The sequence below is a fragment of the Macaca mulatta genome, chromosome 18, assembly GCF_049350105.2.
Source record: "Macaca mulatta isolate MMU2019108-1 chromosome 18, T2T-MMU8v2.0, whole genome shotgun sequence".
Classification (NCBI taxonomy): domain Eukaryota; kingdom Metazoa; phylum Chordata; class Mammalia; order Primates; family Cercopithecidae; genus Macaca; species Macaca mulatta.
Window position 1 is genome coordinate 1,762,570 of NC_133423.1, and position 17,734 is coordinate 1,780,303.

The 17,734-nt window shown below is 39.8% G+C and overlaps 1 protein-coding gene across 29 annotated transcripts in view; it reads right to left on the reverse strand.

Annotated features, from left to right (window-relative positions):
* ATP9B (ATPase phospholipid transporting 9B (putative)) overlaps window positions 1–17,734 on the reverse strand; it is a 295,624-nt gene that overhangs the window by 165,103 nt on the left and 112,787 nt on the right. For 24 of the 29 annotated variants that reach the window (XR_013408181.1, XM_077974850.1, XM_077974838.1 and 21 more), the window contains 2 exons: window positions 15,525–15,605; window positions 2,181–2,256 (listed from right to left, as the gene is read on the reverse strand). Coding sequence is in view for 28 of the 29 variants with exons in the window: in XM_077974838.1 (XP_077830964.1) it covers window positions 2,181–2,256; window positions 15,525–15,605 (157 nt within the window). In the remaining variant the exon portion in view is untranslated. The remainder of the gene's footprint in view (window positions 1–2,180; window positions 2,257–15,524; window positions 15,606–17,734) is intronic. The other 5 variants (XM_077974843.1, XM_077974837.1, XM_028837950.2 and 2 more) reach the window with 1 other exon arrangement.

Below are 17,734 nucleotides of genomic sequence, written 5' to 3' on the forward strand. Positions count from 1 at the left end.
CAGTAACATTTAATACACGTTTACACAGCACCCAGGAAAAAAAGATGAAATTTATTTTAAAAAGAGAAGCATTACTATCTTCACGAATGATCCTTAATTAAGAATAAATATCGTGAGATGGAAGAAATAGGCTGCAATAACTACGTATGGAAAATGTAAGCTTTCTCCCCATGTGTCAGCTTCTGAGTCCTGTATCATAAATGCTTTCGTGTAACTACTGAAAGTCGAGCACTCAAGGACACTGGCTTCAGGGGAAGGCACAGCTGGACTCCATTCTGGTCTCGGTGTGGCCTGGCTCTACGGTAACTGGCAGAGGGAACACACCGCCTGAGTGCAGCCATTCACGTGAGGCCAGACCGGCACTGACCGTACTCACCACCTGGCGGAGAGGCTGGCAACACTCATGCCTCTCAGCAATGCCAAGGCAGCAGCATGAAGACAGCTGGAGGGCAGGTTTCCCCGGCTGAATGTGCCTGCCCATGGCGTGAAGACCCCTACAGAGCCCAGGGTCCACGTGTCCACCCCGGAAGAATCCTCCTGGCATGAACTCCTTCTCAAGGCCTACAGAGCCCAGAAACTGGCCTGCTCACCTCTGAAGTCTCTTCATGGAAAACTGTCCTTATTCTCTTTGTATGTTGAGAAATTTATATATGTATGCTTTATACATACACACACACACGTAACATTTATATCATACACAGATGTAATTTATATATAAATAACAGCAAACACCCACAGAATTGTCACCTATTAAAACTGTCATATACCCATCAAGCATTTTTTAAAGACACAGAACACTAGGATAAGATTAATCCTCTTTCAAATTCTATCCTCCAAAAAGCTAACATGTGTACTTCTCCTGGAGTTCGCTGTATAGTTTTGCATAGTGCAGGCCAACAGTTAAACACAAGCACACAAAGCTGCCCCGTTGTGTGACACCTGCCTTCTCCATGGGCCTGGCACACTGGCCCTTGGATCCTTTTCTTCAAGGTACTGTCTCTTGGTAGCAGGCTGCTAGCAGGAATGGTCCTCACACTGTTCCTGCCGCCCGCCTCATCCTGCCACATCTGCATATTCTTTAAATCTAATTTAGATGTTTCTTCTTCAGAAAAGCTGCCCTTAGACCTGGTCTATATAAGCTTATTTTCTTTTGTGAGACAGAGTCTCGCTCTGTCACCCAGGCTGGAGTGCAGTGGCGCCATCTCAGCTCACTGCAAGCTCTGCCTCCAGGGTTCACGCCATTCTCCTGCTTCAGCCTCCTGAGTAGCTGGGACTACACATGGCCGCCACCACGCCCGGCTAATATTTTGTATTTTTAGTAAAGACGGGGTTTCACCGTGTTAGCCAGGATGGTTGATCTCTTGATCTGCCTGCCTTGGCCTCCCAAAGATGGTCTTGATCTCCTGACCTTGTGATCTGCCCGCCTCAGCCTCCCAAAGTGCTAGGATTACAGGCTTGAGCCACCGTGTCTGGCCTATAAGCTTCTTTAATTACAAAATTTCCATGGCATTCTGTACTTGTTTGTGTTACTTAGCACAGTAACGTTATCTAGATCACCTTCTTAATCTCTGTCCACAAAGCCATAAGCTCCCTGAGGACAGGATCTGTAACTGCCTTGCCCCAGACCACATCACCATGCCTGGTGTAGAACAGGTGCTCCATGCACATGCATCGGGGAGTGAGTGGCATCCAGGCGAGAAGGGCTACCAGTATTGGGCAGCGCTGAGAAGACATAGCTCCGACAATCTAGCCTCACATTCCGGGCTGCCATCACCTTTCGGGCACTCTCTTCCAGGGCGCCTTGCTGCTAAGCCCCATTACTGGCACCAGCATCAACATCAACCCATTCCTGCTTCTGTAGCGTCTCTCATTAAGGAACACTGACAAGTTTGTCAATAAACAGGTCAAAGACGAACAGAATATCCCTATACTCTTGCACAAAGGCTGCATCACCTCTCCCTGTCTCGGGCCTTGCAAACCACGTGCAGTGTCTGAGGAGCAGCACAAGCCTCACCACAAGCTCCCAGGACTGTCTCAGACCCACTGAGCTGGAGTCTGCATTTAGCAAGGTCCCTAAAGATTTCAGGGCACTGTGAGAAACACTTGTTTGGAGTCCCTGGACAAAACAAAGCATCATCTATCCGGGAGCAACCACACTCAGAGGAGAATGCTTTCCTTACCCGATGCAACAATGGTGCTTGCCCACAATGTATTTTCTATGCTGAGACTTTCATGAACGGGCGGGTCACTGTCTTCCTGTGCAGGGAGACAAAAAGAAAACACAACTGTCAAATAAGTGACTGTTCATTATTCATACCTTAGATATCCTCAGTGTTAGAAACAGGTCTGCAAGCTCAATCCAAGTGAACAGCAGTGCAAAGGCCCTGCAAAATAGAAGAAAAAAGGGACTATAAAAAATTGAAAGTACAAGTTCAAAGAAGTCCCGTAATCAATTAATTGCTTTCAGTGCTTAACATTAATACACAAACAAAATAATTCTAAATTTTCATGAAAGTACTACATCTTCTAATATTTATTTATTTATTTATTTATGAGGTGTTATTATGTCGCCCAGGCTGGTCTCAAACTCCTGGGCTCAAGCAATCCGCCCATCTCAGACTCCCAAGTAGCTGGGTTTACAGTTGCATCCAGCATGCCTACCTTATTCAACTACATCTTTAACACGTCATTTAACAACACTCCTGGAAAGGTAGAAAATATTAGCACAGAAACAGCCACAAGTCAACTCTTCAACATTTCTTTTGCATGCATAGCATAATGTCCTCTTCCTATCTCTCGTGAAGGACAAGGGCAATGCTTTTTAAGTGTACATGTATTCACGAGAGAGAAAATGCTTCGTGAATATTGTTGTAAAATAAACATATATTTTTAAAATGTATTTCTCTTAAATTCCTCTTTAAAAGTATGCTATTATTGGCCAGGCGCGGTGGCTCACGCCTGCAATCCCAGCACTTTGGGAGGCCGAGGCGGGCGGATAACAAGGTCAGGAGATCGAGGCCATCCTGGCTAACACAGCGAAACCTCATCTTTACTAAAAATACAAAAAATTAGCCGGGCATGGTGGCGGGCACCTATAGTCCCAGCTACTCGGGAGGCTGAGGCAGGAGAATGGCACGAACCCGGGAGGCGGAGCTTGCAGTGAGCCAAAATCGTGCCCTGCACTCTAGCCTGGGTGACAGAGCGAGACTGTCTCAAAAAAAAAAAAAAAAGGTATGCTCTTATTACACTAAATATTCTTAAACAAAATTCAAGTAAGTTATATGATGCTAACTACCTAAACAGATAGCAAGCAAATATGGCCACACACCAGTATCACAACAGCAATACATACAGTCTAGTTTTACATTTACACTTTCAATGTTCATATTCAGAGAAGAAAATTACAATTTAAAATCTGGGAATTTTTCATCTTGATGTAAAGTCACAGCCTACATTTTGGTTATGGAAGCCTTACTAGAATAAAGGACCGCAAGCGCCACAGCCCTGCATCTAGAAGTAACACAGGGAAGACGTCCTGTGTGGGAGGTAATGACCTCACCATCTGGATAGGGTAAAAGCCACACACTGTCCTGACTGCCGGGCGTCCGTCTCCCGTCAAATAATGCCACCTCCACAGAACTGTATTTTATTATGAAATGGTAATTTGCTATCAGGATATATAGCTTAAGAAAAGAAAAAGAAATCAAATTTGAAAACGAAAGAAATTGAAAACATATTTTCCAAAATAATCTGCATGTACAAAATACGTTTATGCTACTGGTGTTTCCCTTCTATTTACTTATCAAGCCACTTTTAAATGATGTAATTTTGGCCATTTTGCTCATTACTTGGGAGATATTGGTTGGTCATTTTGCTCATTACTTGGAAGATATTTGCTAGATATTTGATTCTCTCATATACTTATTTGTGAAGCACAGAATCTAAACCAATCCTAACCGTTTCCAAAATATTTCCCCTAGTATGTCAATTATTTAGAAACTAAGGTATTTTCAATTACATTCAATCTGAGGAAGGAGTTTGGCCTCCAGTTGCCTTGTATGCCTGAAATAGCAAGCCCAGGAGTTGGGAAGCGTCCTGCAATGCAGGTGCAGCTCAGAGTCAGACTCTCTGGGCCCTGGGGATCGTGACCCTTCCACCACATCCCTTCACAAGAAGCAACCACCTGACCTGAAGACCGACCTTAGCATCTGAGCCTTTGGGGGAGTGAAGGCTATGATGCTGGGAATTGTTTACAACACAGCTGGAGTGCTGTTTCTTTGAAAAAAAAATCATTTCAAAAATAGACACTGGCATCTAAATAAACAGTACCTTGGTTACATCATCTACAATATGATCTCAGTAGGCACAAGTGCAATGCCAGCCACAACAAAAGACACAAACAGGTCTTCTCAGGGACGTCAAGGGTTTTAAGGAGCAAGTGCCCTGCAGTCACAGCTGGGATGGAAACAATCTGTCTGCAGCATGTGCTGACTCCAGCATGGACCAACTACTATTCCTGCAGATACACAAACACCTTCAATTCTACGGTCCCTTAGGAAGTTCTTCCTTCAACCCCACAGCCCCTTAGGAAGTCCTTCCTTCAATTCCAGTTTATCAAGTACAACACGTTGCACGCTTTGCTGAACTTAGCAGTTACACTTACAAAAATCTGATAATTAACCTGTACTGATATGCAAAATAGTAAGGATATATATTTTTAAGTGGAAAACCTGAGAATTATATTATCCCAATATAAGTCTGCATGTTTACAGGGGAAAAGAACTTAAAAGGAAGAGTCAAAAGAGTAATACTAGTATCTGTATCAGGAAGGGAGGAGGGCTGTAAAAGTGGTTTATACCTTTAACTACTTTATTTTTATATAGTTTCATACTAATGGTAATATGTTTACAAATGTCAATATATACTGGAATCAAATTAAGCTTCTGCACAGTAGCAAACACACCACCGTTACAGTCTTTAAAACACAGAAGAACATTCAAGTACTTAATTTTCCAACACTGTTCTTGTTTTTTCCCATAGAAAATGCCAGATGGAAATTGCCTTTTGTTTACTTTGTTTATAACTAAAGTAGCTGTTCAAAGTACAGGCATATAATTTATCCAATGCTGAGATAAACAATCCAGAAAAACTGAGTTACCCCTATGACTTTTATGATTTGATAGAACAAGAAAAATATCAACTTTAAAGAAAAAGCAAGTAGCCTCTGTGGATTAGACCACTTTGTAACTGAATTTAGGATTGCACCGAAATGGGTAATTTCTGACTCATGCAAAAAATGGTGTTACAGTCTAACTCAGCTTCACACTGTGGAAGAAACAAAAAAAGATACATATCCTCATTCCTACTTCCCAGATACAGTTGGCATGGTATATCCTTTACCTCCTTTACCTGCTGGGAGTCTAGAGGTTCCAGCGTTGGCAGAGCCAGCTGAGCATACAGTTGGCATTAAGAAGTCAAATACTGAATTCTATATTTATCATTTTAAGGCATGAAGCAATACAATTTCTGTCTACCATAAATTCAGAAGTTTATTGTATCAGAGCAACTGACATGTTTCTAATCCCATGTTTTATGGGTTTTACCTTCCTAGCACCTAGCACAGAATAGGCAATGAACATTGTCCAATAAATAAAAGAACACTCATGAAATTCTTTTTCTAATATCCACAGGAATCAAGATGTCTTTACCTCCAGTGCCTACTAGCACGATGCTAAAGAAATGAGTCACCTGCTTGTAGTTAATTTGAGTCTCCTTCTTTTAGGAAGCATCAGGTACCTGCTCCTCCACGCCCTCCTGCCTGCTGTTACTCTAAGCTTCCTGCCTCGATCATTCATCAGGTACCTGCTCCTCCACGCCCTCCTGCCTGCTGTTACTCTAAGCTTCCTGCCTCGATCATTCATCAGGTACCTGCTCCTCCACGCCCTACTGCCTCCATGATGCACCAGGTACCTGCTCCTCTAGGTTCTCCTGCCTGAAGATGCCCATCATGACTTCACCACCCCAGTAGAAATTCACACAACTGTATTCCCTTTAAACTCTTCCTAATGATTCACTTGACGTGAAAGTTTAATTATTGATGCATGTCAATATTTTAGAACTATATTTTCTCCTAATGTCAAAGTCCAAGAGATAAGGGCATTAAAAAACATAAAAATTTTAGAAGGGTTTCTCAAATGTAAACAAAAGTTTCTATATAATTTAGTTTTAGAAATTTTAGCTGGTTTCCTGTTACTTTTATATGACCATTTTTTCATATGAATGTTTCTGTTTCTCTCTAACACAATTTTATGTTGAAGAAAACACAATACCTACGTATTTTTCTTTCAGTTCTGGAATGGCAATGATTGACTATAAACATTAAACATTTTTCTAACATGGAGAAAATTATTCCAAAAGGTAGTTTTTTACCAGACTCATGAAGCACAGAATAAACGACTGGGAAGACTTTATCTTCCCAGTCTTTTAGATAAATAAATTATCTCTAAAATGTTCCATTTTGCTTTCCTTCTCTTTAATGGTCTATAGTGTGAATAGATAAAATGTGCTTGGGTGAGGACGCAAAATGTTACCATTTCATGCTGTTCTCTCAACAGCACACCCTACTTAACAAACAGCAGAGGTTTGCTTTTTTGAAGGAGAGTATTTTGGCTGAAGAAGACATGAACAATGATAAGTGTGCTATGGTTTGCAAAAGAAATTACAGCAGAAAATACATTCTCAAAATGACGAACTTGGAATGTGACGTTAAAGGACCATAAATACTGCTAATATTTCAAAACTGGCTACAATTTCCAAATCCAAACTTCCAGGAGAATACATATAGATTTTGAACAATTAGTAAAATTAGCGATATCAATCATTCACATAATGAAAAAGGTTATACAATCAGTAATTTAGGTTGTTCTCACATTACCTGAGAAAAGCAGAAGCAGACACCATCACAGCCCCACATCTATATTAAATTCTGCACAGGCATCAGCATGCATATTGAGTATATTGCCACAGGGACCTTGAATTAATTTGCTCTAATTCCGTATTTATTTATTTTTTAAGACAGGGTCTCACTCTGTCACCCAGGTTGCAGTGCAGTGGTGCAATCACAGCTCAGGGCAGGCTCTACCTCAATCTCACAGGCTCCAGCAATCCTCCCACCTCAGCCTCCCAAATAGCTGAGGCTACAGGCGTGCTCCAGCTGTAGCCATCCCACTAGGCTAATTAAAAAAAAAAAAATTTAAATTAGAAATCAGGGGCTGGGCACAGTGACTCACGCCTGTAATCCCAGCACTTTGGGAGGCTGAAGCGGGTGGATCACTAGGTCAGGAGTTCGAGACCAATATGGTGAAACCCTGTCTCTACTAAAAATACAAAAATTAGCTGGGCTTGGTGGCACATGCCTGTAGTCCCAACTGCTCGGGAGGCTGAGGCAGGAGAATCGCTTGAACCCGGGAGGCAGAGGCTGCAGTGAGCCGAGATCGCGTCACTGCACTCCAGCCTGGGCAACATAGCGAGACTCCATCCCAAAAAATAAATAAGTAAGTAAATTAGGTCTCCCTATGTTGTCCAGGCTGGTCTCGAACTCCTGGGCTCAACTCCCACCTCAGCCTCCCAAAGTGCTAGGATTACAAGCATGAGCCACCATGCCCAGACAATTTGTTCTAAATCTTATTTAAGTATTTAAGCTGACACAAAAGAAAGATATCTTTTGTCTTATATTACACTATAAGAAAGGAAGTTAAGTGGATACCACTCCTTAACAATGCCCAGTTGATAAATTTGAATTTAACTGAATTCAATTTTCTCGTTACAAACAAGTTATTTATCATGTCTTTATTTTCTTCCTTTTCGAAAAATACACACAAAAATAAAGAATTTTCATCAAAATAATTCGGATTTCAGAATGGATATATCTTAAAATGAGAAAAAAAAGTTAGAAAACATCAAATAAAGGCAATGAAAGGCTATCTGTTTGAATGAACTTGCAGTAATTTGCACAAGGTAAATGTGTCTTCAATTAGCTTGAAAACCAGAAGGAAGTTTCTCTCTTTTGAGTGGCACAGCCTCCCACAAGTGGCCACCATCACCAGGTCATTGGCACACGTCTCGTGCCTCATGGGGTGAAGCCATTCCCATTCCTAAATTCAGTTTGTGCTCAACACTTGGCACTTGCACTTGAAAGGCCAACCGACTGTCCTGAAGTAACGAGGGCAGCAGCCAGCACCTGCTCCTAAAAGGGTGTGTGGGAGCCTCAGGCTCTAGAATCTGGATGGCAACTCAGCATTGTGGCCTGGAAATTCAGTGCCCCACCCAAGTCTGTTCTGATGAAAACAATTCCACCACTACCTCTGCTCTGACCCCCGCGGTTCCCACCTCTGCCTCTGCTCTGACCCCGCGGTTCCCACCTCCACCTCTGCTCTGACTTGGTCTGTTCCCACCTCCACCTCTGCTCTGACATAAACAAATTTACTCACAAGATATTCAGAAATGTATCTTTATTATCTGATATTTGGCAATTTCCGAGAAACCTTCATTATAATTTCTTAATTAAGCCCACTTGGTCAGACAGCATATTTTATTAGTTGGCTTTTTTTTCCTAAGCTTTTTTCTAGCATATCTTAATAAATGTTCTGTGTGCACTGGGTAAACTACCCATCCTGCTGCCTTAAGTCTCTGTATCTATCAATGGGGTCAACTTCACGGACAGTGTTCTTCAACACTATAGTGTTCCACTATATCCTTACTGATTTTCTCCCTACTCATTTGTTCAATTATTGAGAAGTGGGTATTAAAATCTCCAACTATCATAATGGGTTTGTCAATTTCTCCTTGAAGTTCTAACAGTTTCTGCTTCAGGTACAACCGTGTACAACATAACAACATTTCAGTAGACAATGGATGGCACAAACCACAGTAGTCCCATCAGGGTATAACAGAGACGAAGCATTCCTACTGCATGGTCATGCTGCAGCATCGGAAAGTCATAGCATTAGACATGACTCACGTTTTGTGGTGGCGCTGGTGAAAACAAAACTAGGGGCTGCCAGTCATGAAAGCCTAGGGCATACAATTATGTACAGTACGTAATATTAAATAACAAACAACTGTGTTACTAGTTTATGTGTTAAACTAGTTGGGCCACCACGCCCAACCGTGTCTTTGTTTTTTAACAAAAACAGTTTAAAAAGCAAAATTTTTAAAACTTAATTTAAAAACTAAAAAAGACTACTGACTAGGTATATAAAGACAACATTTTTGTACAGGTGTACAATGTGTTTGTGTTTTAAGCTAAGTGTTATTAATAGAGTAAAAACTATTTTTAAAAATTAAAGTTATAGGGCTGGGCACGGTGGCTCACGCCTGCAATCCCAGCACTTTGGGAGGCCGAGGCGGGCGGATCATGAGCTCAGGAGTTCGAGACCAGCCTGACCAACATGGTGAAACCCCATCTCTACTAAAAATAGAAAAAAATGGCCAGGCGTGGCAGTGTGTGCCTGTAACCCCAGCTACTCAGGAGGCTGAGGCAGGAGAACCACTTGAACCTGGGAGGCGGAGGTTGCAGTGAGCTGAGATTGTGCCACTGCACCCCATCCTGGGCAACAGAGCGAGACTGTCTCAAAAAAAAAAAAAAAAAAAAAAAAAAAACAAAACCGATAAAGTTATAGGAAGCTGAGATTAATTTACTATTTAAGAAAAACATTTTAAAATAGGTTGAGTGTAGCCTACATGTAGTGTTTAAAGTCTCCAGTAGTGTGCAGTCATGTCCAGGCCATCACATTCACTCACTGCTCACTCACTGACTCACCCAGACCAGCTTCCAGTACTGGAAACTGCACTTGTGGTCAGTACTCCATACAGGTGTACCAATTCTTCATCTTTTATACAGCATTTTTACTGTGCCTTTTCTGTGGTTAGATACACAGATGCTTACCACTGTGTTACAACTGCCCACATTATTAAACACAGTAACACGCTGTACAAGTTTGAAGTACAGGAGCTACTACACCATACAGCCTGGGTGCGTAGCAGGCTACACCATCTAGGTTTGTGTAAGTGCACTCCGTAACGTTTGCACAATGACGAAATGGTCTAACTTCTCAGAATGTAACTCTGCTATTAAGCAATTCATGACCGAATTTTGCAGCTCTGCTATTAGTGCATAAATGTTTAGGGCTTGTCTCCATAATAAACCCTTTTCTCATGATGCTCTGAGATGTACTTTGTGTGATATTACTGTAAGTAACTGCAGCTTTGATTAGTGTTGGTACGGTATCTATTTTTCCTTTTACTTTTTACCTGTGTTTTTAATGTGTTTTCTTATAGGTACCATATATTTGAATCTTGCTTTTTTACACAACTTGACAATCCTGGCCATTTAATTGGGGATTTAAACCATCTAATTTTAAACTTAGGTTTATGAGTTTAATTTCCAAATACCTGAGGATTTTTAAGACTTTTTTTTTTTTTTTTTTTTTGAGACGGAGTCTGGCTCTGAAGACTTTTTATTTATTTCTAATTCCATATTGTAATTAGTGTGTGTGTATATATATAATTACAATTTAAAAAAAATATACTAAGACTTGTATTCTATTCAACTATAGTTGGGATTGTTCCATGAGATTTTTAAAAATGTGTATTATGTAGCTGTTGCATTTAATAATATCTGTCAATATGCTAAAGTGCCTTCCTAATGTTATTTTAATATTCTATAGTTTTAATAAACTACATGTCCGTATTCTATAGATTAGAAGGAAAAAATCCATTCTTGTAGATTTTATGTTGCCTATTAGTTCTATCAGTCTGGGGGTACTATGTTTTTCTCCAGTCTGACAGTCTGTGCCTTTTAACTGCAGAGATGTTTAATTACTGAGTCAACCATCTTGCTCTTTGTTTTCTACTTGTCACACCTGGTATTTCGTTTCCTGCACCTATCTTTTTTCAGGGGAAAGAAACCAGTTGATCCCACTTTAGCATCTAACTTCATCACCTCTATTGACCTCTTTCTTTTTTTAGTGGTTGCTCTGAGAATTATTGTATGCAACCTTTACTTATCACAGGTTACTCTGAATCAATATTATATCACTTAACACATAATATTTTTTTTAAAAACTTACCTCCATTTATTACCTGGCCTCTGAAATCCCCACCCTAACAGAACGGTTTTGTAGTTATGTGACCTTAACATAAACCTTTATATGTTCTTCCCTCTGCACACTTTTTGTTCACCTTTTCATATACTTAATTCATCAATTTTCATTCTTTTATTTTTATTGCTCTCTCTATATATAAAGATTATAAATTTTCCTATTTCTACACATATCCACCAGATTCAGATTTTGATATGTAGTGTCTCCATTACCAATATTTTTTAGAAATTCTCCAATTTCAGTTCATATTTCTCCTTGGATACAAAAATTAATTAATATATAGTATTTACATTTGCAGGCAGAAAGTCGTTTCATTCACTGATTTTGTTACTGCTTACTAATTTTATTGCACTGTGATCAGAGAATATTGTCTGTATGAGTTCTATGTTACAGAACTAAAAATTTCTTTACAAACAAATGTATGTTCAACTTTTGGTGACACCCTATATATGCTGAAATAAAAATTACTGGGGAACAAAGTTCAATAAAAATTTAAAATGATATATTTCACTGCTCATGTTCTGAGCTCTCTCTTCTATACCTCTCCTACCTTTCTGTCCACCTGACCCACTAGGCACTGCAGGTGGATGTTAAAGTTTCCTATGACGGACTTTATTATCTTATAGCATCTTTCTCTTCCTCATTCTAAAATGCTTTCTCGATTCTATACTGGTATTCTTGTTAAATACCAAGGCTGCAACTCCTGCTTCCTTTTTATTTGTATTTGCTTGATGTATCTTTCCTTAACCCTTTAGCCTTTCTGATCCAATTTTCTGTGTGAAAAAGCCTGCGTACTATGCATCTTTAGCCATATTAATTGATAAACTGTTGTCTAATTTTTAAAACCAAATTTATTTTTTGGTGAGGTGTGTATTTTCTGGTCACTACCATTTTCCCAGTGTCCCAGAAGCCTGCCTTCATCCTACTCTCCTTGCTTAGACAGCTACTATTGAGCTCGTCAGCTTTCAATAAAGTCTCTGACAGCCTTTCCACCCATGTAGCAACCAATGAGCTCCTTCTATTTTCTCCTCTCCTCCTCTTCCTGCTTTTCAGCTGATTATTTGAGGAAGCATATAAAATTCATATACACTGTACCATCTTCCACCCATCCTCCCTCCACTGTTTTATTCTTAGATCTGTTAGAGCTTCAGTGCTCACCATAAAACTTAAAGTTCATCCAGGTCATCTATAGGCTGGGCAGAGCTAATCCTCTGTGAGATTATTCACAAAAGGCTCATGTGTACAACACACCTGAATTCTGTATTGTACAGAATTCTCTCTGAATTCTGAGAGCTTGAGACTGCTCTCCACAGAATTGGCACTTGCAGGACAGTCTCGAAGGAGCAAAACGCTCCACTCACACATTCTTCCCCTGCGCCTCCTGGAAAGGCTGCCCTGCTCTTGTATGGCCCTGCATGCTGCAAACACTGACACCAACCTGGCCCTTTCCAACTGTGGGGAGCTAGTCATTTTCCCAGGGAGACCAAAGGATTTTTCCCTGTATATGTAAAATATGACAAGCAGCTACATGTCTTGAAGTTCTCTCACGTGCATGCTGGGCCCTTTCAGTGTGTACCTTCAGACATCCTTGTATTTAGTAACACATACTTGAGCTGTCAATGTTTCAAACCGCTTCATGATTTTGTTTCAAGACTCTCATGTCGGGTCTTTCTTGCCGTTCTTCCCCATCTATCAACCTCTAGTCCTTTTCACCTCTTTAATCATCTCGTTTCCCCGACTCTTTTCTTACAACCTCCCTATCTCTTACTGTGCATCCCGCACAGGCATGCTGTGGTTCAGTCCTCCCTTCTCAGATGCTCATGTTCAGTGTTTCAGTCCTCCCTTCTCAGATGCTCATGTTCAGTGTTTCAGTCCTCCCTTCTCAGATGCTCATGTTCAGTGTTCTGAGTTCAGTTAGCCTTCTCATTCACATTGTCCTGTTTTATTCTTAAGCTTTTATTCTTACATTCTTGAGAAATTTATTCCACTTTGATTCTTGTGTTTTTAAATGTCTGATTTACGGTGTTCTTTCCTAAGTACCATCGTTTGGTTAGTTATATTTAAATCAGGCTTGTTGCATTGTTATAGAATTACTTTGCATTGAGGTTTTTCCTTTCCCTGTTTTTAGAAATTTTTTATCAATTGAAAATGTGCTTCTCACTTATCTGTTTTCTTCTGTTGATAACTACATTTGCCCAGGCACGACGGCTCTCGTGTCTATAATCCCAACACTTCAGGAGGCTGAGGCAGGAGGACTGCGTGAGCCTAGGAGTTTGAGGCTGCAATGAGTTATGATCACACCACTGCACTCTAGCCTGGGTGAGACAGCAAAATGGGTTCCTTCCTCTATTCATAATAATAAGAGCTGTTTTTCTTGAATCTGTACAAATAGGAAATCCTATTCCAAGGATGGGAGGTGGAATTTGTTTCTTAATCCAAGAGTGTCTTCTTCTACAGGCACAATGAAGGTCAATGTCTTCAGTGAAAAGCATCCTTTTGGGGTGGTGTGGACTGACTCTTCTGATTGCTATTATCATGTTTCAGAAAGGTCAACTTTGTCTTTTTCTTCCTAATTAAGCCTCCGAGAGCCACCAACTCTTTGCCAGTGCCCCTTGCCCCTGTACATTCCCCCAAGGTCACTTCCAATCTGTACTTCTCCACAAGTCCCTTCAATGTCCCATCGCTTTGCTTACCCAATTCATTCACAGGATGCATTATCCTAGTTAGGAATCCTTTTTCTTCTGAATGCAAAACCTACATGATATCAGCATCCCAAGACAATCTCCTTCTGCTGCACCATCCTGGCTCTGGAGCTAACTGTGTTATTCTGGATATTTTCCCCACTTACAGTAAATTGAAGTTCACAGTATTTTCTGTCTCACATTTCTGCTAAACATGAGCTACAGATTACACTCTCTACTCTCATAGTTAGCCTGTATGATTTTGGAAGGCTATGTGGTATATAACAAAATTAAGTGGCCACCATTATCCTAAGGGAATCAGAACTTATGAATGAATCTTTTAAAAATATATTTATCATTTCTCTTCTAAGCTGAAGATCCTTCAATGGCTTCTTCCGGTCAAGCCTGGATATCTTTCTAGTCCTACATGGCCCAGCCCTTGTCACACCTGCATACTGAGCCATATGCTTCCCTTTGAACCAGGTTTTTCAGCCAACCCGCACTTGCTCTCTGACTTCCTTGTACTTCCACACATTGTCTAGCAAACATTTCCAACTTTTCAAAGTCATGAGCAATATAAATTAGAGAAAAGAGTAAGAAAAGGAAAGGAAGAAAGCAAATAATATTTCAAATTCTTAATAGTGGTTACATAAATAACTTTTCATTTATCATACTAAGGGTACCTTTTTGTAACATTTATTCTCATATGTTGTCTTTAATAAGAACACACTGTTTTCATAACAACTACTTTTGTTTAAAAAAAAAAGATATGAGTTTATTTCAGAATTCATTGCATGATACTTATCACCAGGACATGCTTCCTCCTCTGTCCCTCCATGAACATCTTATGCATGCTTGTGTGCAGCACCTATGGAAATAGGCAGCTGCAAAAGGCCCAGAGCACCACAGGACTGTAATGACCTCACAGTGCCCGCACTTCACATTCCCAGAGTTTGCACACTAACTGTCGCATTATATAAGCTCTGAAAATGCTTTTTCAACTGATGACAACTGCTTGCCAATAACTGCATGTGACCAAGAGTGAAATAAAAGATGAATTCACCAACAAAAGTATTTTTAAAATAACTGCAGCAATTACAAATAACCTATAGTCATGTACTAAAATCCCTTACTATAAAGCATTTATAATATCAGCTATAAGCTGTTAAAATAAAGAGTTACTGAGTCTCTCAAGCCCTATTAGTCAGGGGCAAAGTTCTTCCAGCTTTAACAAAACTCTATAATAATATAAAGTGTGTGGCATGAAATATACATATGTGTATAAAGAAACATAACATGCACATACAGACTCACAGACATACATACAAACACCCACCCAACTCAGACAGTAAAAAGCTAGACATGATGTGGATATTATGGTATACCAACTATGGGTCAAAATGAAAATAAATTACTTCATTTAACTGATTCACAATATTTTAGGAGATAAAGATCTTATTAGTAACTATGCTAAAAAAATTCCAAAAACTGTACTAAATGTATCCCAAAGACATATTAAATATGGGTACACTTAAGAACTTCAAACATTATATAGGTTTTCCCTTTCTAGTTTGAAACTTCTATTTGAATTTATTCTTGACTGAACTGTCTCAAAATAAAGGTTTGCTACTTTTAACTTACACAATAACTCTATTTGTACTGAACAACAGGTTTAACTTACCCTGGTAAATGTGCCTTCAAAACTGTGAATGTCCATTTGTGGTTTCTGAGCATAAACATAAGCACTGATAGAAAAAAGGTCCTGGAATACAGAACATTTGAATTGATTATAATGTTATAATTTAGTAAAATTACTTGGAAATTTCTCATTTGCTAATTAATATTTTTCATATATTATTTACAAAAAGCGATCATTGATTTTCTTAGATTTTTGTGTGTCAACACTATAAATTACAATGTCAGATAAAGACAGAAACCATTTTTAAGCTTGACAGGGTGTGCCCTTGAACAGCAGGTGTGAATCAAAATCATGCAGGAGACATCACAACAGGCAGCCCCAGGGCCTGCCAGGGGGCTCCAATGGTAGAGGTGGAGCCTGTTTAGGAATATCTTGAAGTCACCTCAAAGTGTTCAGGGGGAATTAAGGAACTATCACAATTCCTCATAAGTTTTATAAAACAGTTTAATAAATTCCTAGATCTGTTTACATGTTTTCATTCAAGCAGGGACTGATCACTATAAGCTAAGTGTGGCCTTCCTTACAGCCACAAGCAGGCACTGGTCACTATAAGCTAAGCGTGGCCTTCCTTACAGCCATGAGGACGTGCTTATTCCATGTGTCTGAACCATGTGCTCATGATGCATACTTATAAAATCACATGGGAAAGCTTTCACAAAACACACATCATAGCTACTTTCATACCATTAATTTTGGAGCAGAAAAGACATAGGCTTTAGGTTGTTTCATTCATTGACTACACATAAAGGTTAAATCAGAGAGTCTCCAGAGGCGAGGCTGAGCCTGGTCTCCACTGGAAGCCACACCAGTGCCTCTTCTTGCTGCTGACTGTGCTCTATGCTTTTGCTGTCATAAATCACAGCCAGGAGGAGGATCATATGCTGAGTCCTGGGGAGTCCTCCTAACAAACCATCTAATTTTGGGTGGTCTTGTGACCCGCCCCGCCATGACCCTTTAATACACACAGTTTGCCATTTCTACAATTCTGATTTCCATTCTGTACATGTGAGTGTATAAAGTTCTGTCATGGCTGCTAAAACTCAAACAGAAAACTCCCAGACTCCCAGACATGAAGAAGCAGAGGTGAGAGATTAGGGTGACCACAGCAGCTGCAAAGTGAGAAAGAAATGGAAGCTCAGAAAGGAGAGTGCCTCAGAAGGGGCCGAATGTGTGTATGATCTCATTCTGACATCTAACCTGTCATGCCCTAACCTATATCCACTAAAAGAATGGAACCGAGACCACCACAGCAGCTCCCTAATGCCAGAAAGGTAGAGTCTAGAGTTTGACTTCAGTCAAGTTAGCTACCAGTTAAAACAGAACCAAACAAAAAACTAGTACTTTCAGGAGAACATAACAGAACCCTGAATCCTGCCTCTCTACAATGAATCATTTTAAAAAATGAAGAGATGATCCAAATTTCTAAACATATGAAGAAACAAAAACGCAAGGTCCATATCCAAGAAAGCACATAATCAGTGAAGACTAGCCCTGAGATGACCAAACATCAGAATTAAGAAGGGAGAATTTCAAAGCAGCTTTAGCACATCTGAAAGAAAAGCATGCTCCTAACGAGTAAACAAGGAGGAAATCACAACAAAGAAAGAGAAAGTGTATTTAAGAACGAAGAAGCACACAGAAATTCCAAAACTGAAAAAATGCAATGTCTGCAATAAATTCTTCAGATGGGATTCACAGATTACAGACGATGGTGAATCTGAACGTGGGTCAAGAGATAATGATTCCAAAGGACATAGGAAAAAATTATTTTGAACATGAATACAGTCATAGAACCATGAAGGGAATATCACGGAGTCTAACATGCATGTAACTGGGGTTCAGAATGAGTGGACAGACAGAGAATGAAAAAACAAAAACTACTTGAAGAAACAATGACTAAAAATATGCCAAATTTATTGTCAGCCAGAAATGTACAGATTCAGGAAGCCCAGAAAACCCCTAAAAAGACAAATAAAATTTAGAAATAAAAGTCAAATTGCTAAAAAAAAAAAAAAAAAAATCTCAAAAATACCTAGAGAAAAATAACATTACACACAAGAGAAGTACTATCAAAATACCACTGATTTCTCATAAATAATGGAGTCGGAAGACAATGGAACAAAATATTTAAAGTGAGGGGTGGAGGGTGTGGAGGGCAGACTTGTCAAGCAAGAATTCAATATCCAGCAAGA